The sequence below is a fragment of the Natrix helvetica genome (genome assembly GCF_964273705.1).
Source record: "Natrix helvetica genome assembly, chromosome: 12".
In the NCBI taxonomy this organism is placed as follows: domain Eukaryota; kingdom Metazoa; phylum Chordata; class Lepidosauria; order Squamata; family Natricidae; genus Natrix; species Natrix helvetica.
Genome location: NC_138556.1, coordinates 15,695,326 through 15,721,948, shown reverse-complemented (window position 1 = coordinate 15,721,948; position 26,623 = coordinate 15,695,326). Strand labels below are relative to the sequence as shown.

Here is a 26,623-nt window from a genome sequence, read left to right as displayed (position 1 = left end):
CAGTGGTGGGATTCAGCCAGTTCGCACCTATTCGGGGAAAACCAGCTGTTAACTTTCTAAGCAGTTCAGAGAACCAGTTGTTGGAAGAAATCTCCTTTTGTTTTTTCCCACTTTTCAGAGCTATTCCTGTAAGGAAGGAAACATTCTGGTGTTGTTTCTAGCCTAATTTTGATTGCCCTCTTTACAGAAACTGCCTCTCCGGTTAACCCTGATTACCTTGTCACAGCTAAGGCGAAGCTCCCATTAATCTGAGTGATGTTGAGTTGGCTATGCCCACCCAGTCACATGACCACCGAGCCACGCCTACTCAGCTGGTCATTATGGCATTGAACAGTTAAATTATTTGAATCCCACCACTGGTTGAGGGGCTCCTAGGATCTTTGCGTGTATTTCTCAAATAAAAATAAGAGAAGAACGGGAAGGTTGAATTTTTACTTTTGTCTCTGAATGCCATTAGAAAGCAGGTCAACTTTTCTGTGTGTAAATGTTTCGGGCTGGTGCCAGAAAGTTCTCCAACGAGCCATTTCGGAGGTTTGAATCAACCCTCCAGGGTCCCAATACTTTGGAAGAACTTTTGTACCTGTTAGGTGGTCACGGATTAATATTCCCTCAAGTTCATCCAGTCTTTTGGCCCTAAATCAGGGGCCTTCAACCTGTGGGGCGCGGGCCACTAGTGGGCCATGAGGGGTTTGCAGCTGGGCCACGGGAATGGCCAGCAAGCGTGTGCGTGTATGCATGCTCCATCTGCTGTGAGAGGCCTGCCTAACCCTAACACATACACACACCGGCCCGCAAAGCGGGAAACATTGGGGCACTTTGTCCTAAATGATTTGAAAGCAGATGGGAACATAAGAGAGGCTGTAGAAAGCTATTGGGGTACGTGCCCATTTCAACTAAAGAGGGGTTTTAGGGGATTAGTATGACAACATAATCATGCATTTTGCCTTGGGAATTGTTCTCTACTTTGGTGTGATGAAGGACACAGAGGTTATCAAGAGGAATTCGGCCCAAGCCAAGAGGCAGCGTTAGTATCCTTCTCGTACAGCAGGGGAGGCTCCTTTGAGGAAGCTAACTAACCTGACGCTGCAGCTGACGGTAGTAGGTTATAAGGCTGTTGTAATCCACAGCAAACAGCCAAGGCAATCAGTGTTTTTAATTCTGGTATTTGATGCTAGGTTGGTCAAGGGGGAAAACTACAAAATTCCAAAGCAGATCAGAGAAGGCCTCTGGCAGTTTACGAGGTCAGTCATGCACACTTTTGTAAATCAGGTACTCTTCCAAGAGCACAATAGCTCAGCGGAAGTAAAATCCAAGGGACCATCCCACCCCCACCCACCCACCCACCCCCGGCCCTGTCCCGAAGAAGTTCCAGGGCTGAGACAGAAGTGAGTGTGGGATTCAGACTCACGTATTTCCACGTTGTGGATTTCTCCCCCCTCCCCACGCAAGCTAAAGAACCCAAGTGACTTTTAAACCCCCGATACTGTATTTTTCAGAGTATAAGACGCTCCGAAGTATAAGACACACCTAGCTTTTGGGGAGGAAAAAAATGGGGGGGGGAATCTGCCTCTGCCTCCCAGCAATTTGCCTCCTTGCAACAAACAGCAAACAGTACAAAGGATATATACACTGTTTGTGGTGTTACATTTCAGACTATACTTGTACAGCTGCTGTTAAAATTGATGTGGGTTTCTGGAATTCTCTGCTATTTAAAAGAAGATACACTGCCAAAGGGTGGGAGCTGGTGGGTGGGTGGGGCTACATCCAGTGTATATTTTCACCATCTTTTAGGGAGGGGAAAGGTGTGTCTTATACTCCGAAAAATATGGAAATTAAACCATGGAGATCAACATGCAAGGGACCAAGCCGATTCTCTTGAACATGAGGGATCTGGACAGCTTGGGCAACCCAAGGGGTGGGTGAAAGGGTCTCAAGCTTTGCAAATCTACTAGATTCCCACTCCAGATGTTACACCAGCATGCCCATAAGAAAGCCATTATCTTCTTCAAATAGGGCTCATCTTCTCCAGGTAGGCCATACTTTTAACTTTCACCTATCTGGAGGAGACGAAGGTGGGTAGATGGGTCATGGGGAAGACCAGCCACTGCTGGGTATAAATGCTAGCTACTAGCCTGGGAAAGGATTTGTTGGGATGGGCCACTGGGAGGGAGAGCCGGTGCTACTAAAGCGGCCAGCGTTGAAGGGCCAACTTACCAGGTGCTGCATCTGGACAGCCTCCAGGGGATAATCTCCCTTGGCAGTTTCTCCAGACAGCATAATACAGTCGGCTCCGTCCAGCACAGCATTGGCAACATCGCTTCCTTCCGCACGGGTGGGGCGGGGTTTCTTGATCATGCTCTCCAACATCTGGCAGGGAAAAATGAACGTTACACGCCCCATGGAAGGAGTAAAGTTTTTAAAGGATCTTATTTTTAAAGGATCTCGCAAGCGAAAGGGCGAAGCTGATTCAGCCTCAAACCAATCTCTAAACCTCTGCCACCTCCACGTTTACACTCCCTCTAAGAGTCCTTAGCTAAAATTCTAATTCCAAGCTACCTTTTGGAGGAGAATCACCTTATTGTTAAGAGAGGTCTTGGTCCCATCTTTCAATAGGGTTAAAGCTTTTTGCGTAAATGTTTCAGTTTTGCAATCACTAGTTTATTTTTACCAGACTTTGAAACCGTGTTACAGCTTTTGGTAACATCATGGATAATTTGGGACAGGTTTAGAGGGGGGGGGTGGTGTCTGTCTGTCTGTGTGTGTGTTTGGATTCCTGAATTAGCCACTAGCTTTGGGATGCCCTAAAGGTAAAGGTTCACCTTCCACATATGTGCTAGTCTAGGCATCTCAAACTACGATCCGCGGGCCGGATACGGCTCACCAATGCAAAATATCTGGCCCGTGGAGTGGTGGGATGAAAAGCAACTGCCAGCTTGTAAAGAAGTGCTTTAAAAGTCTTTAAGTCATTAAAAGTCTTTAAAAACAACCTTTCAGACGTTTTTCACAGCCATGTGATCCAGGGCCGGTGGGTGAGTAGGGAAGGGGCTGACTTAATAAGTGAGTGGGTGGATGAAGGACATGTAAAAATCTAAGGATGTTCTGCTGGATATCAACAACCACCCCAGTTGCTAGGCAAGTTCAAATCCTTAATTCTAGGCTAACTTGTAGGATGCTCCAAGAACGGTTCCAGACAAGCTTTCAACGTAATTTATTTTGGTGCTATTTCAGGCACCCCATTAAACTCTGCCCTCTTTCCTTTCCCTTAGCGATACGGGCACAAGACGCCATATTAAGAACTGCCAGGCAGGAGAATTCTCCCATACTGCAGAGCTCTTAAGTAGGCTTTGCTCAGAGCCTTCAAATACCTGAGTGGCACAGATAATAGGCTTGCCGGCTCGGTTGCATCGGCCAATCATCATTTTCTGGGCTAGGAAGACTTTTTCGGCTGGAATCTCAATGCCCAGATCGCCCCGGGCTACCATGATGCCATCGCTAGCTTCCATGATTTCGTCAAATCTGAAAAGCAAAGAGGGAAGGGTTATCAGGCCACAGTGGTTAGAGTGGTTAGAGTGCGACACTGCAGGCTACTTCTGCTGACTGCCGGCTGACTGCAATTTGGCAGTTCGATTCTCACCAGGCTCAAGGTTGACTCAGCCTTCCATCTTTCCAAGGTGCATAAAATGAGGACCCAGATTGTTGGGGGCAAGAGGCTGACTCTGTAAACCGCTTAGAGAGGGCTGTGAAGCACTGTAAAGCGGTATATAAGTCTTAAGTGCTATTGCTATCTTCTTTCCTTCCTTCCCTCCCAGTGGTTAGAATGCAGCATTGCAGACTAACTTTGCCCACAGTCTATTAGTATACAGCCAGAAAAAAAATCCCCAAGTCTGCTGAGCATTTTAGGTCCACCCTTCAGCAGGCCAGTTGTGACATTTTAAAGGAAGTTTTGTGGCCCGGCAGCGGAGTTGGCAGCCGATTCGGACAGTGAGGAGGTTGGGGTGGAGCATGGGCCAGTCCTGGAGTCTGGGGAAGGCTCTGATGAGGGCTCTGTGTCGGAGGCAGAGAGGGGGCCAGGGACATCTGACAGTTATCAGCTGCCTTCAGAGTCAGACACCAGTGAGGTAGAAGAACAGCTGGAGCCTGTTCCCAGTGTGCGCATGCGCAGAATTGCCAGACAAAGGGAACAGCTAAAGAACAGGGTCAACTTGGGAGGAAGGCCACAGGTGGACAGTGAATGGCCCCTCCCAGAGGAAATAAAAGAGGAGCGAAAGGGGAGTGGAGTTTGCAGGAGACAATTAGTTTGCTTAATTGGTTCGTGACTCTCCGAGACTCCTGGCCAAGTTTTGCAGATATTGGCCTGGCAGCTCTCCAAGCCAGATAAGGCCTGTGACTGTAAATCCTCCCTTGAAAGACTTTGCTGGTTGTGAAGGAGCAGAATTCGCAGTCAATGAATAAAAGGGGTTTTTGTCGGGACCAGGAGTTTGCTTCCTGCTCTTGGGAAGCCTCGGTCAGAACAGACTCACCTGCGCACCCCCTCGTGGTTTTCAATCTTGCTGATGATCTTGATGTTCTTTCCCTTCTCCCCAAGCACCTTCCTGACGGCGTGGACGTCAGCCGCTTTACGGATGAAGGAAGCAAAAACCATGTCCACGTCCTGCTCCACACCAAACTTGAGATCCTGGATGTCCTTCTCGGAAACCGCAGGGAGATCGACGGCAGCCCCAGGTAAGTTGACACCTTTTTTGCTACCCAGCGACCCACCGTTCTCCACTTCGGTTATGACGTAGTCAGCGCCTGCAAAGGATTTGAGACATCAAGAGGGTCACAAATGTCTATGGAGATTCGCAATCATCCAGGTCATGGTTGTCCCAAAGATTCCTCCCCCCCCCAAAAAAAAGGACACTGGACTTTTTTCCTTTGAAAACGTTTTGCTTCTCATCCAAGAAGCTTCCTCAGAAGTGAAGGAGAAAGTCCAGTTGCCTTTTGGAAAAGCACCTTTGGGATCCACAGGGCCCCTTTGAACTCTTGTAAGCTTCTTGACCTCTTTGCAAAAGAGCTTTGGTCAAATTTGCTTTATTATACAGACGATGATGTAGATAATGATTTTTTTTTTCAATAAGTGAGAGGCATGATGGCCTAGTGGGGAAGAAGCAGCTCGTCTTACACTTGGGAGGCTGAGAGTTTGACGCTAGGCAACGACAGACGTTCCTCTATCGGGGCACAAAGAGAAAACGTCTGCCGTGAACTCCACATAGGCGTCAGGAAGGGCATCCGGCCAGTAAATGCTCAGCTACCCGCAGCCACCTCAACTCCACCCCAATAAAAGGAATCACAGGGTCATAAAGAGAAAAATAAATGTCAATCAGCCTTTTGAGTTGAGAGAGATCATTAAGCCATGTTGCATCATTGCAAGTGACTTAAGTGGTGATGCTGTGATTTTGTAAAGTTTGTAGGGCCCCCGTAGCACCTGCGGGGTTTTTAAAAGATAGGTCCAATGATATGTTTCCATTGAAGACATTAGGTGTGGACATTGTTTGGAAGTTGTTTATTAAATTCATTTGCTGCCCATCTCGTCGCAAACGACTGGGCAGGAAACCTTTGGCACTTACCTTTCTCCTTAACTTTCAGGGAAATAAGGCCATCGTCCACGTAGATTTTGCTGCCAATGTCCACCACCTTGGTGATATTTTTGTAGTCCACCCACAATACTTTATCGTCGCACTTCTCCATGAAAGCGTTGTCAAGAGTCAGTTTCAGAGTTGCGCCCTTCTTGAGCTCCACTTCTGCTGTACCACTCTGCAAGCATAAACCCAGTTAATAAATCAAGAGCCGAAGTGGCGCAGTGGTTAGAGTGCAGTACTGCAGGCTACTTCAGCAGTTCAAATCTCACCAGGCTCAAGGTTGACTCAGCCTTCCATCCTTCTGAGGTGGGGAAAATGAGGGCCCAGATTGTTGGGGGAAAAAGGCTGACTCTGTAAACCCCTCAGAGAGGGCTGTAAAGCGGTATATAAGTGCTATTCCTGCCTTCCTTCCTTCCGATTACAATGCAGTATTGCAGGCTCACTGCCCACTGACATGAATTCGATCCTCACAGGCTCAAGGTTGACTCAGCCTTCCATCCTTCCGAGGTGGGTCAAATGAGGACCCAGATTGTTGGGGGCAAGAGGCTGACTCTGTAAACCGCTTAGAGAGGGTTGTAAAGCACTGTAAAGTGGTATATAAGTCTCAATGCTATTGCTAATACCCAAGAGAGACTCTGTTGCCCCACATTTAAAGACCACCCAAAGCAACATCTCTGGAAGGGGCAGAAAGCCATCGCTGATACTTCTCCCCCCCCTCCCCGCATTGTCTTGGCACCTGACCAGAACTGGATGGGTGGAACTACCAGCATGACAGTGGAAGATTGGACCATGGGATGGACTTATGGGTGTGGGGGGCAAGATCATGAACTTTAACTTGGGTGGGGAAAACTGAGAAGCTTCAGATTTGGGTTTTCCCAGATGTGCCAACAAGGCTCTCTTAATAAACTGGAACTTTTGAGTAGTACATTGCCTTGGACTCTGATTTAATTTTGGATGCTATTTGGAATGCTGACAGAAACTCACTTACCCCTTTGATGAGCCCAGTTCGAATCTCAGGTCCCTTAGTATCCAGGGCAACAGCGACGGGTCTGTAGGAAATTGGATCTGAAGCAAAACTTTCGGTAGCTTCTCTTACATTCTTGATTGTTCCTGCATGATACTAAAAGAGGAATATGCAAACATTATGTCACGATAAGAGTAACGGTCTGGTTAGTTTAATCTTGCTACCTCAATTTGTTAAATACCATCCATTAAACCCACATCTAGGCTTTTTGTTTTTGTTTTGGCTGGGAGAATTGGTTTATGCATATCTTTGAACTTACCAATGCTCCATTGGATATAACTCAAGTTAAAAATCAAGCCAAGATCCCACAAGAGACTATTTCAATTCACTACTGGAGCACCAAAACTCTGCTAAAGTTTTATTCTGATTTGCATTGCCAGATTCTAAACATATTCTATAAATAAAATAACAAGAGTTGGAAGGGACCTTGGAGGTCTTCTAGTCCAACCCGCTGCTTAGGCAGGAAACCCTACACCACTTCAGACAAATGGTTACCCAACATCTTAAAAACTTCCGGTGTTGGAGCATTCACAACTTCTGGAGGCAGTTCTGATTAATTGTTCTAACTCTCAGGAAATTTCTCCTTAGTTCTAAGTCAGTTAAGGAAGATTTAAAGAAGGCAACGAATCAGTAGTTGATTTAATTTGGTAACTATTGCACATGCTTATACTTAAAGATAAACCCATTTGCCGGTAAGATGACTGTTTAACTAAAATATCATGAAAAATATACTATCTGCAGTTAAGGTGAGGCTTGAAATCTTTGTTTTTACAATTGAATCATGGTATTTTAATTAAAAATTCATGGGTCAGCCTATTCCAATAGGCTTACGTAAGCAAGTATATAGCTTTTACTACCATGTGTATGTGTGGATAAGTTCATCCGTGGTTAAGTTGAACTCAATTTTTGAAGGGTATTGTGGCACCTAAAATTTTCCAGCTTGTCTACAAGCATATATGATGCTTGAGAAACTTATTAATTTAAGATCAAGATTTAAGGGGGGGTGGAGAAGACTGGGGATTGTCAGACTCTTAAACATAACCACAATCACTCCATGCTGAAACATAGAACTAGTTTTTCTTTCTTCTTCCTTCCTTTCTTTCTTTCTTTCCTTCCTTCCTTCCTTCCTCCTAATTACTTGCATAGAGATTAATCTTTATACTATTTATGTTGTATTTTTTAAATAGATTGCACCAATGAGGCTAAAACCAATTTCATTGTATACAAAGTTCCCAAATAGGGCAGTCTTGGAACGGGCTGGAATTTCTAGCATGCTTACACTATTGAAACAGCGACGTCTACGTTGGCTTGGGCATGTTGTGAGAATGGCCGATGGTTGGATTCCGAAAGAATCTCCGGTATGGAGAATTAGTGCAGAGAAAGCACCTGAGAGGGAGACCACAGCTGCGATATAAGGATATCTGCAAGAGGGATCTAAAGGCCTTGGGAACGGACATAAGCAGCTGGGAAACCTTGACCTCTGACTGTTCACCTTGGAGGCTAAAGATGCAGCATTGCCTTCTCCAATTCGAAGAGACACTTGTTCGGCAGGCTAAGGCAAAGGGGCCATCCCGGAACCAGTGAAATCTGGGGGCTGGGCAGGGGGACAGAATGTACCTATTCCCTGAGTGTGGAAGGGATTGCCACATTGGACTTTTTAGCCACACCAGAGGCTGCATTAGGACCTCTTTCCAGAGCACGATACCATAGTCTTTTGAGACTGAAGGCTACCAAGGCCAAGATGTACAATGACAATAAAGGCTATACTATGCTACACTCCACTAACTACACTATACTAAAAGCCTCTTTTTTTTTTTTTAAAGGAAAGGCATAGCGTTTTGTGCACTAAAACGAAACTCTGCTAGGAAGACGGTTCAGCCTGTCGTTTGACCTTCTGGAAGTCAGCCGCAGCCTGATGGCCTTTAAGGGAAGATGTAGATTGCGGAGGGGGGGGGGAGTGTCTCCTCATCAAAGTGGTAATGCTGAGAAGGCTGCTTTATTTATAGAAGTGGGCTTGTCCTCTTCTCCTACAAGGGACCACAACTCTTGTGACCTTAAAGCGCAAGGCTTTTCAAAGGCCACCGAACTGACCCTGAAGACAGATCTGATTTATTTTGGAAACAAGATGCGCCACCTTATTGGACTGGAAGCCTTTCATCCCAGGAATTATTTGGATCCTTTAAAATGTTACCACCTTGTCTCCCCCGGGACACAGTTAACCTATTCAGCAAAATCTCCTTTAGCTTTCAAGCACCCCATGGAAATAAAAGATCTGTTTCAACCACCTCAGATCTGCAAACATACGGAGAGCTAACCAAATGAACGTTGCGAGATCTTGTTGAAGACATACAGCAGGATCTAGTAACGGGGGGAGAGTGATAGCTGAACCGTCTTTCAGCATTGAACTGTCCCTGTTTAAAGGAAGATGGAAGTGTGGGTGGGGTTTTTTTTGACCTTCTGCTATCTGTTCTAGGTGTCCAGACGTTGTACAGGGCTTGGTGGCAAGGAGTCTCTATTTTAAGATGGCCAGGGAATTTACTATGCGACATTTATTCAGGCCCTGCCCCCATTTTCACATTCCGTTTCCGCAATTCTGTTTTGTTTCACCCAGGCATTTGAGCTCCGCTGCCATTTGAAACTGAGGGTAATCCAATCCACGTCGACCTCCAGAAGGAAGACCATGTAAGTCAACTAGGCAGGAGGTCCTTAGCCTTAAGGAAGAATCCAATCTCATTTTACCAGAAAAGGGACAGCAATGTGCCAGGCACAAAAAAGAACCTTTAGCATCTACATCGGTTAAGAATTATTTGATGAAGCTGGGCATTGCTTCATCAAGCAGGACACCTGCAATTGCAACCCTCCTAAGTCTGGAGGCCTAGGTAACCGTATTTTGGGGACTATAAGACACACCAGAGTACAAGACACACCATGATTTTGAAGAGGTAAATTTTTTTTAAAAAGGTTTTGCACTCTGCAGGCCTCGTTTTTTTGCAAAAAAAAGAGAAGGACATGCAGAAGCTTTGGGAGGCTTGTAGAGTGCTCCTGGGGGCCGGGACAAAAAAGGGCCAATTTTTTGCTCATTTTTGCCCTCTCTAACCCCCAGGAAAGCGTCCGAAAGCCTCCCAAACCCTCTGCACATCCATTTTTGCAAAGGGGACGGGTTTTTGGTAGACCAACAATGCTGTATTCAGTGTGTAAGACGCACCCAGATTTTCACCCTCTTTTTTGAGGGAAAAAGGTGCGCCTTATACCCCGAAAAACACAGTAGTCCAGGTTACTAAATTTCGGGTTACTGAATTATTTATTACTGCTGCTTCACTTGTATGTCAGAAAGCGTCTCTTTCCATTCCCATCAATTTCTGCCCTGTTTTTCTTGATTTTTTCCCCCCTTGTACCTCGTGAGTTCCGTGAGAGAAGTTGAGACGGGCAACGTTCATTCCAGCTTTAATCATTTCTTTCAGCATTTCTACTGACCGAGAAGCCGGACCTAAAAAACAAAGAGATAAAACGTTTGTGAGCCGGAACCCATTTTTAAAATCCCTACCTCCTTATCAAGCTAAGACCATACGCTTCCTCTGCAAGTTTCTAACCCACTTTACTTGGCAAGTATCCGGTTTCCAAGCTCCCTTCCAACTATTAAATGGTAACATTCAGCGTGCCCAACTTCCCGAAGAGGTATGTCAATGGATTAATTTGAAGATGTTCCAGGAATGAGATTTTAATTGGAAGTCTCTTAGCTAGACGGACTTTCGGGATATGAACTGAGCCAACACACAGGAGTGTCCCAGAAGGAAGGGGAAATGAGAGGAGGAGAGAGGGTAAGAAGGAGAAGAAGAGAGTAGTAGGGGAAAGAGAGGGGAAGAAAAAAAAAGGAAGGAGAGGAGGAAAGAAGGAGGTAGAGAAGGGAGGTTGAGAAGAAGGAAGGAGTAGGATTGTTGCAAAACAAGATGGAGGTATGAGGTGGCAAGAAAGTGACCCCAACTGTGTTTTCTATACTTGTAAGAAGATAGTGATAAATGTTAATAGATAAATGTTAATAGCATCTACAAGAATGTATATTTGTGAATGTGGATGAAAGGAAAAAATAAAAAAAGCTTATGCCACACAGGAGTGTACCAAGATAAACACAATTCGAGGGCTCATCCCTAACTTACCGATGGTGCAGATAATGCCAGTGTTCCTTGCGGTGATTGGCGGGGAATCGATGTCCAATCGGCACATGTGTTCCAAGAAAGTGTCTGCCATGGCAGCATAGAGCTGCTGGTTCTGGATGAAAGCATCACAGGTAGACATGGTTGCTGAGAGTTGATTATCTAAAGAAAGAACACCAAAGTTATAGTACTGAATTAACATTCAAGAGCCAGTACACCAAAGGTTCTCTCTCTACATGTTCCATGCACGGAATTCTCAGGAATACCCCACTTTGAGGGCGAGAGAGGGGACTCTTTCATTTGGGAGGCGTTTTCAACCTGAAACAAGAGTAGTCTGAACTCTGAATGTCTCTTTTGGTCTCTAGGCATTCCATTTTGTCCTCGTAACAGGAGTTCTGTATTCAAGGATAAGGCATTTTTATACTTTTAACATGGTGGTTATTTTAATAAGTGTTAAAAAAAGAGAAGAAAAGTAGAAACTGGGGAAATAATATTATGTATACTGAAATATAATAGAACACATTATGATTACCATGTGTACACAAATCTTCAAAGTTGAAAAAGTATGATTATGTCTATTGAAATGGTAATATCACTATCAGAATTGTATGCAATGTATTGACTCAGATAACACACTGTTCACTAAGCACTTATGGATGTTAAAGAAAAATATATATAAATAAAATTATATTTATAAAAAAGGATAAAACATTTTGTGAAGTCTCAAGAGGTTAACAATTGCCTCCCCAATTCATCATATGTTTGCTTCCTATTTATTTATCTTCTTCTGTTTTCCACTTAGGAAGGAGGCGGAGCAAATTTAGCATAATCCAAGGGGGGGGAGGGGGGAAGAACCATAAATGAGCTACTCCTCTGTAAACTGTAATTCCATGTAACAGCCCATGCACCATGCTGCACCAGTCCACATCCATGATCCAAGCCCAGATAGGACTAGGAGTAATGGAGAACCTGGGTGTAGTCTCATAGGCCTGTCTGCTGAATGAAAGGCAAAAATTATGGCAAATATATAAACTGAATCCGAGACAGCATTGCAGCACTTAAATGTAGGTAAATAAATCTTCAAAGGGCTATGCAAATGTTATATTTTAAGAGAACTCTTAAATTGCCCATTGATGTAGCCACCAGTAGCTACGAATTCTCGCTAACAATAGGTTGGGGAACTCAAAGTACATGTTGACAAATTCTGGGAGAATTTTATGCTAGGAAAGATCATCAAGGTCAAACTATAATCTGAAATAACTGCCATATTGAATTGTACAACATAAAGGCAGGATATATATCTAATAATTAATGTGTAATGTTCACGAATTAAAGCGATTTAAGTTAAGTCTAACTCTATACACCTCAGTGGCCGAACACGCTCAAACATAAAAGAGCATTTTGGTTCACAGTCAAGATGTCACAACTCAGCCTTGCAAATTCAGGGAAGGAAATGAGAAAAATATTTTTTTTAAAGTAAGACACGTTTAAGAATTACATTTCCCTAGCATAACAAACCAACACCCAGAGCTTAAGCAACTAATAGAACAGCCATCACTTAATAATGATTTCTCAGTTTTAAACAGGGCTCCGCAAGCTGCCATGAAAACCTGCTGTTGCTTCTGAATTCAAGGGGAAACCTTCTGACTGCTGTTATCCCAGACTGACTCAGCTTTCAGCTCTGGAGCTCCGCCCTGTGCTACGTGCAACTTTCCCTGTGCGCATGGCTTTAAAGTAAGAGAGCCCCTGTCTCCCCAGAAGCCTTAGTCAAAGCTAGCTCTTCAACGTCATGGAAGATGCTGCTTGCTTTCAGTTAAGTACCACAATGGAGAATCTTTTTTAATTCAGGGGAGAAGCACGTGAGGCCCTTCCTGTGTACCAGGAAACCCCATGTGGCGGGATTCCTGAGGCAGCAGCCATTCTGCAGTGGCATAAAATATTTTCTGCTTGTTCCAATTATTTGCAGAAAGTCACTGATGCTAGCTGTTCTCCCTGAGCTCCAACATTTCACTTTTGGGGGATGAGAAAGACAGGTGCTGGAGTTTACAGGTAAAGCTCTGTAGTCAAGACAAAATTTTAAAGGAGGTTTTGTTGATGTTCACTTCGATATAAACTAAGAAGGAAGATTTATGCAAATGCCCCGGAGCATTAGCAGGAAAGAGACATGGCCAATTTTTGTTGCAATTCAGGCGATACTTGCAATTGTTAAAATTGTTAATGGATTTGTCAGTTTTGCACAAATCTGGGGAGCAAGCAGCAAACTGATTTAATGTATCATTTTTTTTCCTTTCCTGCAATATGTGTGTGCCTTTAGCACAGGCTCGATCGATTTTGGAAATATGAGTATGTAAAAGATACCCACAGTTGCTACGACCAAGTTGACAAATATTACAAGCGGTGATTCAAGCATCTGCACCCTGATTTTTAATGGGGGAGGGGAGGAAGGGATATCCCGTTGCAGAAAGTTGATTTAGCCTAGTGAGGCCACAATACAAGCCTTAACCTGAGACACAGGCCAAAATATGTGAACTGTTAAAAGCAGGAATCGTGTGACAATCTGAAAAATCGCACTTTGAGTTGTTATCCGAATGCTAAATTAGATAAGGAACAGCACTAAATGCTGTAATGCTATAAAACATGTTCGTTAACATTCCAATCCCCTATGGTCTTCTGCACAAAGGAAATGGGTGGCTCCAAATTTGAAAATGCATGGGGGTTTTCTCAAGTAATGTGCCTGTAGGCCCTAAGATTTGATGTGACCAGTTTTTAACTATTCGTACCCTTTTACTTTTTCCTTTAAAAATTAAATTAAACCACTACTAGGAAAGTCAAATGGAACAGAGGACACCAACCAGAACAAAACAAGCTCTGGCTAAATTTAGGGACTGTGAATGTTGGTGCATCATGTGTCTTGAAGCTTTGCTGCACCCAGCTGCTAAACTGGCAGCCCATTGCTATTGCATCTTATTTCCATCCTATGCACCAGTTTTCACAGCAATCATGTTTCAAGCCAGGCGTGCCACAGAAACTGTGCTTTCCTTCTTCCTTTGAGTATATTTGTCATTGATTCACCAGCAATGTACTGACCCCAGCGTTCTGTTAAAAAAACCACTGCCAGCCTTCATCTCAACTTGTGTTGCTTAAATTGGCATTCCCAGAACCTTTGATCAATAGTAATGGACTATTACCATGGAAGTCTCTCATTATTTATCTCCCAAAATTCACGTAGCGTGAGAGTAGGATACCAGCCTGGGAAAGAGGGTGGGGGTAAAGCATGCTTGCTAGTAGTTGGCCAGATGTGGATGCTCTCACATTTGTCCGTCCCCCCCAAAAAAACCCTCATATTAATGCAATGCAAGATGAGTCTAAACCAGGGGTGTCCAGCCTTGGAAACTTTAAGACTTGTGGACTTCAATTCAACTCCCATAATTCCTCAGCTAGCTTTGCCAAGTTGCCAAGGTTGGAGACCCTTGGTCTAGAAAGCTTATGTAGCACTTTAATTTGGCAGCAATCCCCATGCTATTTTGTTAATTGGTAATATCAAGATGAAGATGCAACAGCAAAGATCTGCTTGTTAAAATTATTCTGCCCAACCGTTATTCTGCACAGTCATTTCCTCCCTCTGAGTAAGGAGCATTGCATCACATTTCCACCATCTGTCCACATTTAATATTCATCCCTCTCTCGAGTCTTTAGGAACATTGGGAAGCCTTGGAGATTGGGGGAAGGGGGGGGAAGGAAACCTGATTTCATGAAAACTTGGATGGCTGTGGCTTCTGAACAGCACACCCAAGTTTGTTCTTTGAAGGGGTAGGAAGATCCGTTGGGTGTGATGAAGCATCTCCCCATCACCCTCAGGTTCTCTGTCCCAGATTCTTAGCACGTGGCCTTTAAAAAGAATGGATGCTTTGAAGACCCTCACTCAACTGGGGGAAGATTGCTATTTAACTGAGATATAACTCTGCACTGGGCTTGGTACTTTGAAATAAGCTGAGGTTAGTTTTGCACATGGAAGGAGACTTTGCACTTAAGATTTTGTGCGTTTTGCCCTGGGAGGGCAGGAAAGCACAAAGGGGCAAACTGTTGTGAAGACCAGCTTGTGCAGCATCACAAAAGATTCTGGAATGTAGCTGGCAAGAGTAAACAATAGCAAAATGAGCCTGGAGAATTCAACTTTATTTCTGACAATGGAAGGTAGCAATTTCCTATTTTATTAAGACAGATGTGCCCTGCCTACCTTAATCTGGTACCCTGGATGACTATAACGTTTATAATCTTCAACCACCGTGGCCTGCATTTGAAGAGAGCCTTGAAGGCAGCAAACTACAGAAACCTGCATTACTGCTACTACCGTAAGTCATTTTAAGCTAATATTCTATGGTACACCTGGACCTGATCTTTCAACCCTTTGAAAAATATTGCCGAGGTTGCAGCATCCAATTCCCCTTCCCCACCCAAACCAATATAATAGGGGAATTGACTGCCAGCTCAGAAATTAGAAACAATTGAGTTACACCCGGCACTTTCACTGCAGAAAGGAACGATGCAAATATTAGTGAAAGTGATTCATTCGTTCATCACTTTTGTCCTGCACCTGGCAAGCGTGCGGCAGTAAGGAAAGTCATGCCAGGAAATGCCACATCATGGTCCAGCGGCACTGTCTGAAGGAGCGCCCTCACCTTCACAAAGCTATGAAGGAAAAGGCCGGAGGCGCTAATAAAAGACTTGCAAAAAGAGGGAAAGCAAGACACGCCCTTGAACAGAGGAGAACAAGGATGCTAATTTTAGAATAGAATAGAATTCTTTATTGGCCAAGTGTGATTGGACAGATAAGGAATTTGCCTTTGGTGCATAGGCTCTCAGTGTACATAAAGAAAAAATAAAATAGAATACATTCATCGAGAATGATCAGATGCAACACTTAGTGATAGGCATAGGTTACTAATAAGCAATCAAATTAGTTTATACAAATAAAACAATATAAATTTTAAAGATACAAGCAACATGGTTATAAGTGGGAAGAGATAGGTACTAGGAGAGAGATAGAAGAAATCTATGTCTGCTTCATGAAAAAACAGCATATATATATGCCCTACTGTTTTTTCAGAACCAGGTCATAAATCAAGGCAGACATGATATATATACCATGTCTGCCTTGATTTATGACCTGGTTCTGTCTCTCCAGAGCCGTTCAGGGGAGAAAAGGCAGGTCAGAGGAGGCAACGTGCAACCAGATCTCTCCTGCCCCATCCCCCTTCCTTGTGGCAGAGACCCAAAGAGCTCCGGGAACGGCAGCCAGGCCAAGCCGAGGCTCCTTGGTGCAGCCGGATTTCTGCGTTTGGGGGAAGAAAGCTAACGGAGAGCCTGGGAAGGGATGGAGTGAGGAGGAAAAGGAAGAGGGGGCCCTAAGAGAGCATCCATCGGTTCCCACACTCCCTGTATCTGCGCCGGCCTTCCCCAGCCCAGCTACTCTCCAGCCTGCTGGGGCCGGTGCTGGGAAAGAAGCCGGCCGAGAACCCGCCAAGGCCCCGGCAGGGACCTCCCCAAAGGCCAGGCCGAGCACGCGTTGGGTCGGCAGCGCGCGCTTGCAAAGCCGCGCAGGCGCCCTGGGGCCGCCCTTGTTTCCGGGGCTGGGGAGGCGGTTGCCCCGGACAAAGGGCCGCGTGCCAAGCCGCTCCTTCCCTGCCAGCGCCCGGCCCGACCCGGCCCAGCCCACGCCCGGGACACGCAGCTCCCTCGGGGCACGGAAAGAAACCAGGCTCGCCGCATTCCCGCTCCCCCGTTTTGCAAAAAGGGGGGAAGAGGAAGGAATCGTTTTTTTAAGATGCGGCGCTTCTGCTCCTTAATATTTGGGTTGCTGAATCACAGCCTTTCTTGCACGGGCTAATAAGAAAACACGAGAAGGGAAGCCGTTCGCACGTGAAAAAATGGGTGGGGGGAGGCTCGGTGGGCCTGCCGTATTGACCCCGATAGAAAAGATCGGGGACAAATGAGATGGATAATGGGCAGCATCTCACTTGCCCCCCCCCACCCCCGCCCCGGGCACCTTGCGCCTTTCTCCCCCCCCCCCCCCGAACACACGCAGTTGCAATTTCTCCTCCGCGGGGGCGCAGAAAAAAGCCGCGCTCCGAGTAGGCGATGATAGGAAGCGGTAGTCGGATGGAGCCGATGGGCTCGGGGATGCGAGAGACTGCAGCAGCAACAATGCGGCCAGATGATCCCCGGCCGGTCCTTGCCCGCCCGCCCGCTCTTGCCCTGCCCCGCCGCTCCCCTGTCACCTACCCGGCTTCCAAAGGTCAATTCCCGCGGAGAGTCTCCACCTCTCTGAGCGGCAGCCGGCGCAGCGCAGCCTCAAGGTGATGCAGAGCCGCCTCGCCGCTCCGCCCCCGCGAACCCCTCCGCCGCCCGTCGCCCCGCCCCTTCCAATCTCGGTTGCTACCCCGCGGGGCGGGGCCTCCGCACTATTTGCTTCTACTCTTGGAGCGGAGGGATCAGAGCCTCGTTGTGGAGCGCCGCTCCCCCCCCCTCTGCAACCGCCTCCGAGTGAGGCCCCCCCCCGGCATTGCTGCTTCTCTGTATGGGGCCACCTGCACTTCCCAATGCCCTGGGCGGCCGCCCCCATCATCCACAGCCGCCCGAGGGGACGAAATAAGGCAACGTAGTTCGAGGTCAGGACTGTAAGGGGGGCCTTGCCGGGCAGCGTCCCTTTTGATGCTTCGGGAAGACCGCGAGCGGGACCGATGGAGAACAGGCCCATAACTTTGGGGAGGGGAAAGCCCGGGCGAGTTGTGGGAAAGGCCACGGGAGGCCCCGAGGCTGAATCCATCAATGAGCCTGGAAGCCAGGCGAAGGCCCGAGCCCTTCTGTTCAACGCCCTGGAATTACGCGGCGCTTCCAGATGGATGCGGGGCTTGCTGAGCCGGGGGCAGGGAAGCCCCTGCGAGCCACGTGCAACCCCCGCATCAATCCTGCCCTTTTCTGCTGATGGGGCGGATTAGAGCAAAGCGGTGACCTGGGGCAACGGCTGCCCTGAACCGGCTCTCCCTGAGAAGCCCCTTCGGCTTTGAACGGCTCCCTTGTGGATGCCGGCATTGAGTTCGGCTATTGCACAGAAGCAAGGCCGGCTCCTTCCAGGAGGGCTTACTCCCAAGTAACGGGAACTAGCCCGAAGCTACAGCTCTTTCTGCAAGGGGGGAAGATCGCTTTTCCTCTGTTCAGCTTCTGCAGGGCTCCCTGCAGTCACCCACTCCCTCCTTCCATCTTTCTGGCCTCTGGTTGCTGGATGGAAAATTTTAAGCCAGGTCAGAAGCTTGGAATCTGTGGTTTTCAATTGCCTGATGGAAATTAACCTAATTTCCTAGTTACTTTTTTTTAAACTCCATGTTTATTATTAAAATATTGAAATACAAAGAAGGTATAGTAGGAAAAAGGCAAGGTGATATTCCCCAACACTGCTACATTTGCATTAAAAAAACTTTTAAAAGATAACAGTATTTTTTTTAGTGATACTTCCTTCTCTTTGTATACTCCAACCACAGTCACAATTTAGATACAGTATTTGAACTTTCATCCAACATTAGTAACTTTTTATTTACATCCTAGAAACCATATTCTATATAAATCTGGCTCATTACGGGATACATTGTATATGAAAGGGCCATTCCTGTTTGAATTTAAACCTTTAAATATATATATAGTTACTAATTTATCTGGCATACTTAAGGAAGCATATTTTGCTCCATTAGGATGAAAAATACTCTCCTCCCCCTCCCTTTCTATTTTTCCTTTTGACTCCCTTATGTGAAAAGCCGTTTAACCTAAATTTTAAGATAAATTTGAAAGCTTTATGCACCGGGATTCGGCCACAGACCCATAGCTTGTTTGATTCGGATGTGTGTGTTGTATGAACTCAACTCTTGTAGTGTCTAAGCCATGATTTATGACTTGGCTTATACAGATCCTGCCAGTTGTACCTTGTCAAGTCATGCGTGTTTAAACCGTTCATATGCTAGCAAGCTTTGTGTCTTCAAATACCCTCCCCTCCCCAACTTTGTCATATCACAACCTATTCCAGCAGGCCATGATCCGACTTGCAAGCTGCCAGAGCTGGTATTTGAAACTGCCTATTTTCTTTCCATTACTGGGCCAACTGCAATCCATCCTGGGAGGGAGACATCTGACTCTTTGCAGGCTTGTAGGATGTTAAGCAGTTAAAAACTTAACCACCACAAAGCAAAAGCTTTTTTTTTTTTTGGAAAAAAAAATGTGGAAAGTAAAAAGTGACTTTAGCCTTTAGGGGTATCATGTGCTCAATCCTGGGGTTTGCCAAATGCCAGACTCCAGCTGCAGCACAAGTGTTAGATTGCAGAGAGGAATGGTGGCAAGCGGTTGTTAAATCTTCGGGGCAGTGAAATGTCGAAACCAGAATAGCAGTTCATTGGAAAAGGGACAAGACAGGAAGGTAACTAAACGGCCAGGCAACAGCTGAACATGTCCTCCAAGTTGGAAGCTACAGATTTTCCTAATGTGACACTTTTTTAGAAAATATTTAGAAAAGATATGATATTTAGAAAATATTTAGAAAAGATATGATATACGAGGCAATAGATGACCTTCTACATTATTCATGGTCATTTGCATTATTTCTCTACCCTCAGCCATGGTGGTGGGAGCTGATGGAAATTAATACCCCGTTACCTGAGGGGGAGGCCATTCGTATGGTATTATATTTGACTTGGGGCATGGATTAAATCATAAGCTGCATTCTCACAGTGTGTCTGATCTGATTGCAGAATTAACCTAATTGGTACAGTACATGGAATAATCAATCAAACTGCTTAGTCAGAACAGAGGCAAAGGCTGCCTTCACGTAATATGCTCATCCACCAGAAACTAGCAAAGGTTAGTTTAGCATATTATGTGAATGCATCTCTGACATGTGACATAAACAGCCTTGTTTAAATATTTTGTGAACTTGGCCCCGGTGGATTGCAAAACAGGGTTTTGTCTTAGCATGTGCGTATCTGGCCGTTTGTGATTTATTTCATGAACCATGGTTAAGCAAGCATTCTTTAATGCTGTGTGTGACACCCAACCTCTGTGATTCTATTAGATGTGTCTCTCCTTTCTAGCTGGATTAAGGGACAGCTTCACTCACACATTTTGGACACTCTGCCTTGATTCTTGGACCATCAGCCAGTCATCTGCCTAAGAAAGGAATAGCCTTTCTCTGCTGTCAGAACAGGTTTTCTGTCCTGCTTTGGTGTGAAATTAAGCAAGACAAAGGAATCAATTGCCAAAAGGAGGCCCACCATTTTCAGCTCTTCAGATGCAAAGAATCTGCCAAAGACCCCAAAGGCAATTTCTTCCTCTATCTTTCCTCCATTTTTGAAGAACCCCCCCAGGGGGAGTTTTCCATGCCTCAGAACAGGATGAGTGGATGCCTGGGGAGGGCATATCAAAGGCTAACTGAAAATCCCCAGTTAAGCCACATTGATGAGGGCAATCTAAAAGCTATCAAAGGACATTTCAGTTTTTGAATTCCTTAAGAGGTTGTTTTGTAAGAAATTCTGCCTTGGAGGAAAAGCTGTCCTCTCTTGCCAGCAGAAAGTAAAACAGGTCTCCTTTGATTCCAGCTCAACTCCTGATATCTTCAGGAGCTTATAATTTTCTTGGCAGCAATACAGAAGTGTCTTGCCATTACCTTATTCCAGGATTTTATTTTATTTCACTTCCCAGTCTTACCTCCAGCTCTGAAATTTCCTTGACATTTCCCAGCCAAATAATAACCACATCTAACCCTGCTTTGCTTTTCAAAGCCTACGGAACAGTGGCACTTGTGTATGCTTTCTATTCTTGCAGCAAAGGCCATGGAAGGAGCAAAGGCAAAAGATGCTTTTCTCTGACTTAAGCAGAAACCTAGTCAGTAGGTAATATTTATGGACATAATACGTGGCTGCCGTTTGAAATTATCATGTAATCTGGATTCACCAAGACTGCCATAATGAGCTTATAAATGCAGAACTAAAACATAAAAGAAGCCTATTTATAAATTTTCCAGCCACTGGAAAAAAACACATTAAGAATTGTTCCTGATTATCAAACTCTTGGTTTATGACTCAGAATAGTGTTTGGCATGTGGTGTGAACAAGGAATAAATGGCATGGTTGAAACAAGGAATAAATCGTAGGATGCCTATAGACTGGAGAACTTTCATCCCCAAACCACTAGTTACCACAAACCACAGTGACTAGCATGACATTCCATCAAGACATGATTTGCTAAGCCATGGCTCACACAATGCCCTAAACTAGAAACTATAGTCTGCAGACCAGGATTTAAGTTTAAGACACGCTGAGCCTAAATCAAACTGCACAGTGTAAGAGTCCAGGTTAATGTGGAATGAGGTCATGTCTTGGGAAAATCCTGATTTTTCCATCTTTCAGATACAAGAATTGTTGCAGAGCTATTGCTTTTCTATAGTTTATTTGTTTATTTAGGGAATGGCATCTACAGAGGTTATGCAAATTATTGATATACAAATTTAGTTTAAATAAAGCATCAGCAAATGTGTGTGTGTGTGTGTGTGTGTATGTGAGAGAGAGAGAGAGAGAGACATGGACAATACAATATATGAGATATTAAATTAAAATAAAACCATAATAAACTCATAATATGGAGCTATAGAATTGCAATGGGATGGATGTTAACATTCAATATCTAAGGGAACTACCCATCTACACTAACTGCCTCTGGTGTGGCTGTGATTTTCTACAGTTTGTAAAAACAACAGGAGCCACACTGGATAACCACCTCTGCTTCTGAAAACAGAAAGCTTTAGGATTAATTTCCAGAAGTTGAGGCAAACAGATACCTAATTGCTTAGAACTGAGTCATAAAGATGCACTTTTGTTGCAAAGTTGTCATTTGGCCAGTAGAGGGCACACTCAGTACAGTAAATCTTACAGTCCCAGATCAGCAAATTCTATTCCTGAATCCAAATTATATTGCACATCCGGTGTGTAATTAATAAGAATGAAAGCTGTATTCCTAATCTTATTTACCTAGAAAAACATGTCCTATGGATACCTCTTGAACTACATTTACAAAAGAATAAATTGAGGAATAGAGGGAGGATAGAAGAAACATTTTTTAAAAAAGTGATTGAGAGGTGTGTTTCCAAAGCACAATCAGATCATTTAAAGATGCAATTATTCCCATGCATTTTTTCCTCATATAACTTTTAGTCAAATAGAAACTGCCCGAAGAGGGAGGGGGAAAAGGAGCAGGGTGCCGTTGGAGTGGGGGGGGGGGGAGATTGTGAATCAGAAAAAAAGATTGAAAGGAGTTTTTGGCTCTGGTCCTGCTTACTGACGAATGTTGGGCTCTACCTCTGCTTAATGTGTGTGCACAGGGAATTTGCCTGCATTCTTTTTCTCACCCTGTTGCAGGGTTCTCTGAGAAGGCAGTCAGACCTGAATTTGGAAAAATCTCATTCAGATAATTCCACGTGACGATAAAGATCCTAAGGTGGTTTTAGCCCAAATTTCTAATAGCATCTCCCAAATGACTGCACGAACTGGTGGAGAGAGAAAAAGATCACACGGAAAATAAACACGGTATGTAAGCTGGCCCTGCCTGGCCACTTCATCTCCTATTTCCTGCCTCCATCAATTAAAAAACACGTTGATAGTCCAACCATGAAGGTGAGATCCAATTAAGAAATGCATGGCTGCTTCAACAATTACTACCTTGCCTAATGTGGCCTGTTACTAATTTCATGAGTATGACAAAGCTGATTTTTTTCCCAGCAGGGTAATGCCACTGTTTGCAAAGGACATACTTTACAAGCTTAAGGCCTATACATCAAATAATAACAAGCTTAAAGTCCAATTTAGCTTTGATACCAAGTCAGGTATAGAAAATCTATTCCAGAAGTTGAATGTGGTTACAAATGTGATTTTTTTGGGGGTACTTGGGAGACATTTTGAAGGACAGAGCCAGAAGATGCAGTGATTTCACCCTTGATGATCTGAAAACTTCTAACCAAATGGGCATTGGCTTCAGCCACTTCTAGACAGGCCATGGAAAGTTATTGCCGCCAGGGATGGTATTCACTTACCATCCTTACCGGTTCGCAAGTGTGAGTGCGTGTGCTTTTGGCTAAAAAAGGGCCTAAATGGGATGTCATAGAGCCGGGGGCGTGTGGGCTAGGCCACCCGCGATCCCCGCTACCGGTTTGGGCAAACCGGTCCGAACCAGTAGAATATACCACTGATTGTCATTTTTGAGCCCCCAGAAGTGGCTGCCTGCTGAAGTCATAATGGGATTTGTTTCTGTTTGGGCTTAGCAGATTTGACAAGCCAGCAAATAATGATATATTCAATTTCCAACTAACTGTGGCTTAGCACACTGTATGAGCAGTGTTTCTGAATATAATACTGCCCTACTATTTCCCCCTTATTGGTGGGAGGATTGAGTAATATGGTTGAGGTCAAAGACAAAAACTGATGTACGGAAAAGGAAAGAACCCTAACCCTTTTGCATATATATTATAGAAATAAAATCTTACTATAAATATAACTCCTTTGTTGTTTTCTTGGCTAGTGTTGCAACACAATTCTGGGCAGGCATGTGTAAACATGTTTACACAGCAGAAGGTCTGGCAGAAGAGGGGTTGAAATCCTTCTCCATTAGCTGAGTAGACATAGGCTATTGGGAATTGAATTCAGTGATACCTGGACAATTTAAGAAAGGTGCATAAACTGCAGTCCTAAACAGCTTCTGTATTCTAGTCGCATAGTTTGCGAAGAGGCAGATTTGCTCAGAAGCAAATCCCACAGAGTTCAAAAAGGCTTTCAGAAATAAAGGTTTTTCTGACTGGGCAGAAGCCTTTGTGGTGCTGGAACCTAGTTACATTCTATTGTTTTTATCATACTTTGCTAAGAACCACCGGCTAAGACAGTCAATAAGCCAAACAGAACGCTAGGCCAAAAGCAAACAAAATATGATTGCAGTGACAATAATAAACTCCATAAACAAAATGGAAACTCTACAGCAGTGATGGCGACCCTTTTTGTAAATGTGTGCCAAATTGTGCCCGTACCCACAATGCAATACGTCCCGCCCACCTGTGCATGTGCACATGTCCCCCCTGCGCATGCGCACATGACCTCCCACTGTGCGGGGGGGTGACCTCCCCAGCCGCTGGAGGCTTTCCTGAAGCAGACACCCAAGGATCCTTGCAGTAAACATGGTTCTTCTCCCCAGTGTTGTGCTCCTTCGGCAAAATTCCACTTTATTTATTTATTTAAGATATTTTTATAGATAACTCAAGGCGGCTTTATGACTTAATTATGACTTAATGCTCTTTGCAGCCCAGCGATAATGATAGCTTACATATTCTAACTCCTCTGTATCCTTAACTGTGAGACTAGGCTAGTCTCATTTTTAGGTTAGAGTACTGTACTTGTTTTCCACTTGCTGTCCTAAATAACTCTCGGGATAATTTTTCCCAGACATAAAATATGACTTGGTTGCAATGAGAGTGTTGGGTGAACCTAGCCAAGTTTACTCACGAAACCACAACTTAGCAACCATGCAGGCAAATCTGTTTTCTTTGTTTGGTGCTTTCCCAAAGTGTTTGATTACTACTCCACCTACAATATAACTTGCTGGTAATGGAATTCTAAAAGCTGTAGTCTAAGAAGTCTAGAACAGGGGTGTCCAAACTTGACAACTTTAAGACTTGTGGACTTCAACTCCCAGAATTCCCCAGCCAGCTCTGAGTTGAAGTCCACAAGTCTTAAAGTTGCCAAGTTTGGACACCCCTGGTCTAGAAGGTGCCAGATTTGCTTATACTGACTGAAGTTTTTTACTAGCCTGTCTATCTGGGAGCTGAACATTTGCAGAGATCCCTTTCTTGTTAGGACATTGACACAGACCCAGGATTCATATCAGTGGCGGGTTCCTACCGGTTCGGCCGAAGCGGTTGTGCTTTGGCGGCCTGGGTCACTAGAACCTGCAGCGATCCAGGCCTGCCATGCCCCTGAACCGGTTCCCTGGTTGGCGCGGTTGGCGCCGCCCTCTTGTTTTTCACTTCTGCACATGCGCAGAACAATTTTAATTGTAAACTGATTCATATGGAGATTCTAGAAAGAGTGCAGAGAAGAGCAACAAAGAGGATTAGGGGACTGGAGACTAAAACATATGAAGAACGGTTGCAGGAACTGGGTATGTCTAGTTTAATAGAAAGAAGGACTAGGGGAGACATGATAGCAGTCTTCCAATATCTCAGGGGTTGCCACAAAGAAGAGGGAGTCTAGCTATTCTCCAAAGCACCAGAGAGCAGAACAAGAAGCAATAGGTGGAAACTAATCAAGGAGAGAAGCAACTTAGAACTGAGAAGGAATTTCCTGACAGTGAGAACAATTAATCAGTGGAACAGAAGTTGCCTCCAGAAGTTGTGAATGCCCCAACACTGGAAGTCTTTAAGAAGATGTTGGATAGCCATCTGTCTGAAACGGTATAGGGTTTCCTGCCTAGGCAGGGGGTTGGACTAGAAGGCCTCCAAGGTCCCTTCCAACTCTGCTATTGTATTGTATTGTATTGTATTGTATATACAGTATCATGCTACATCAACATGGAATTTTGATATAGCATGATACTGCATATGATTTTTAACTTCTGATTTTAACTTCTCCATCTCATTTGAAAGGGGGAAAGATTGTAGTAGCCTGCGTCAGAACAGAATGTCCAAGCTGGCAGGAGAGGGGTGTCTACAGAGATATATAATGGCAAGGCGATTAATTAGATTGAGCATGTGGAAAGGGAGTCGTCGATTAGGACAAGAGGCAAGCCAAGTTAAATGGGATGTGTAAAGCTTTGAGGATATTTCTAGCCTGACTACATAGATGTTTACCAGAAAACAAGCTCTGCTGAACTAGACTTGCTTCTTGGTGCGCTGCCCTGTGTGCATGTATAACTGCCCTGCTGTGGTTGTGAAAGGTCAACGGGGAAGAGAGGAAGTTTGTAGGCAAGTGAAGCTTCTCCTACGGAGCTGCCAAGGGCGTCCATTTAGGGAGAGGGAGAGATGGCCTCAGAGCAAATGCAAAAGTTGAAATAGGGCTGCGAGTCACTGTGAAGGAAGAACAACATCACAGTAATGCTCACTGGTCAAAAACTTTATTGTTTCTGCCTGAGAGAAATGGAACAAGCACCTCAGGTGCATACTGTATGCACGTGCCAGAGCATGACGTATTAGATTTTAATAGACTGAAATTTTTGAGCACTACTGTGCAGCTATAATTCTGGGAACCAAAAGCTCTCCAGGGAGGGGTGCTTCTCAGGTTTGTTAGAGGACACCGAGAGGGACATTTTTCTTTTGGTTCCTCCTCCTCTTTATCCCCCCCCCCCCCGTCACTGTCCTAATTCCAAGAAGTTACAGCATTTACCATGATTTTCTGAACTATGTTGAATGAATCACTTCTGACAAGGATTATATTACACAGTCATAAACCATAATCTCCAAACTTTAGCTTCATACAACATACTGAACGATAATTAAGTAAATCACAGTACACTTATGGATGAAATGTTAAAGGTAAAGTCATCTTCAGATTAAATTCCTTATTTCCCAGAAATAATTTCCTTGGCAGCAATAAAATTTCAAAAATGTAAAAACCACACAGGCAGCTTAGACTAAAACCCACCATAATGATAAAAGAAACGAGTACAACCCAGCCTCCAACAGATTAACCTTAGGCCTGGGATCAGAACTAGGTCTTAAAAGAGTTTTTTTTTGGAATGCCAGAAGTGGGCTACTTTCAAAC

The 26,623-nt window shown here is 44.6% G+C and overlaps 1 protein-coding gene across 3 annotated transcripts in view; it reads right to left on the bottom strand.

Moving 5' to 3' along the window:
- The window catches only part of PKM (pyruvate kinase M1/2), a 36,840-nt gene that overhangs the window by 6,278 nt on the left and 3,939 nt on the right, over window positions 1-26,623 (bottom strand). For 2 of the 3 annotated variants that reach the window (XM_081965048.1, XM_081965047.1), the window contains exons 1-8: window positions 17,076-17,634; window positions 10,797-10,955; window positions 10,038-10,129; window positions 6,607-6,738; window positions 5,607-5,793; window positions 4,521-4,791; window positions 3,366-3,516; window positions 2,215-2,367 (exon numbers count right to left, since the gene is read on the bottom strand). In XM_081965048.1, the coding sequence (XP_081821174.1) occupies window positions 2,215-2,367; window positions 3,366-3,516; window positions 4,521-4,791; window positions 5,607-5,793; window positions 6,607-6,738; window positions 10,038-10,129; window positions 10,797-10,955; window positions 17,076-17,619 (1,689 nt within the window). In that variant the 5' untranslated portion in view covers window positions 17,620-17,634. Of the gene's footprint in view, window positions 1-2,214; window positions 2,368-3,365; window positions 3,517-4,520; window positions 4,792-5,606; window positions 5,794-6,606; window positions 6,739-10,037; window positions 10,130-10,796; window positions 10,956-17,075; window positions 17,635-26,623 lie in introns of those variants that run through there. The other variant, XM_081965049.1, reaches the window with a different exon arrangement.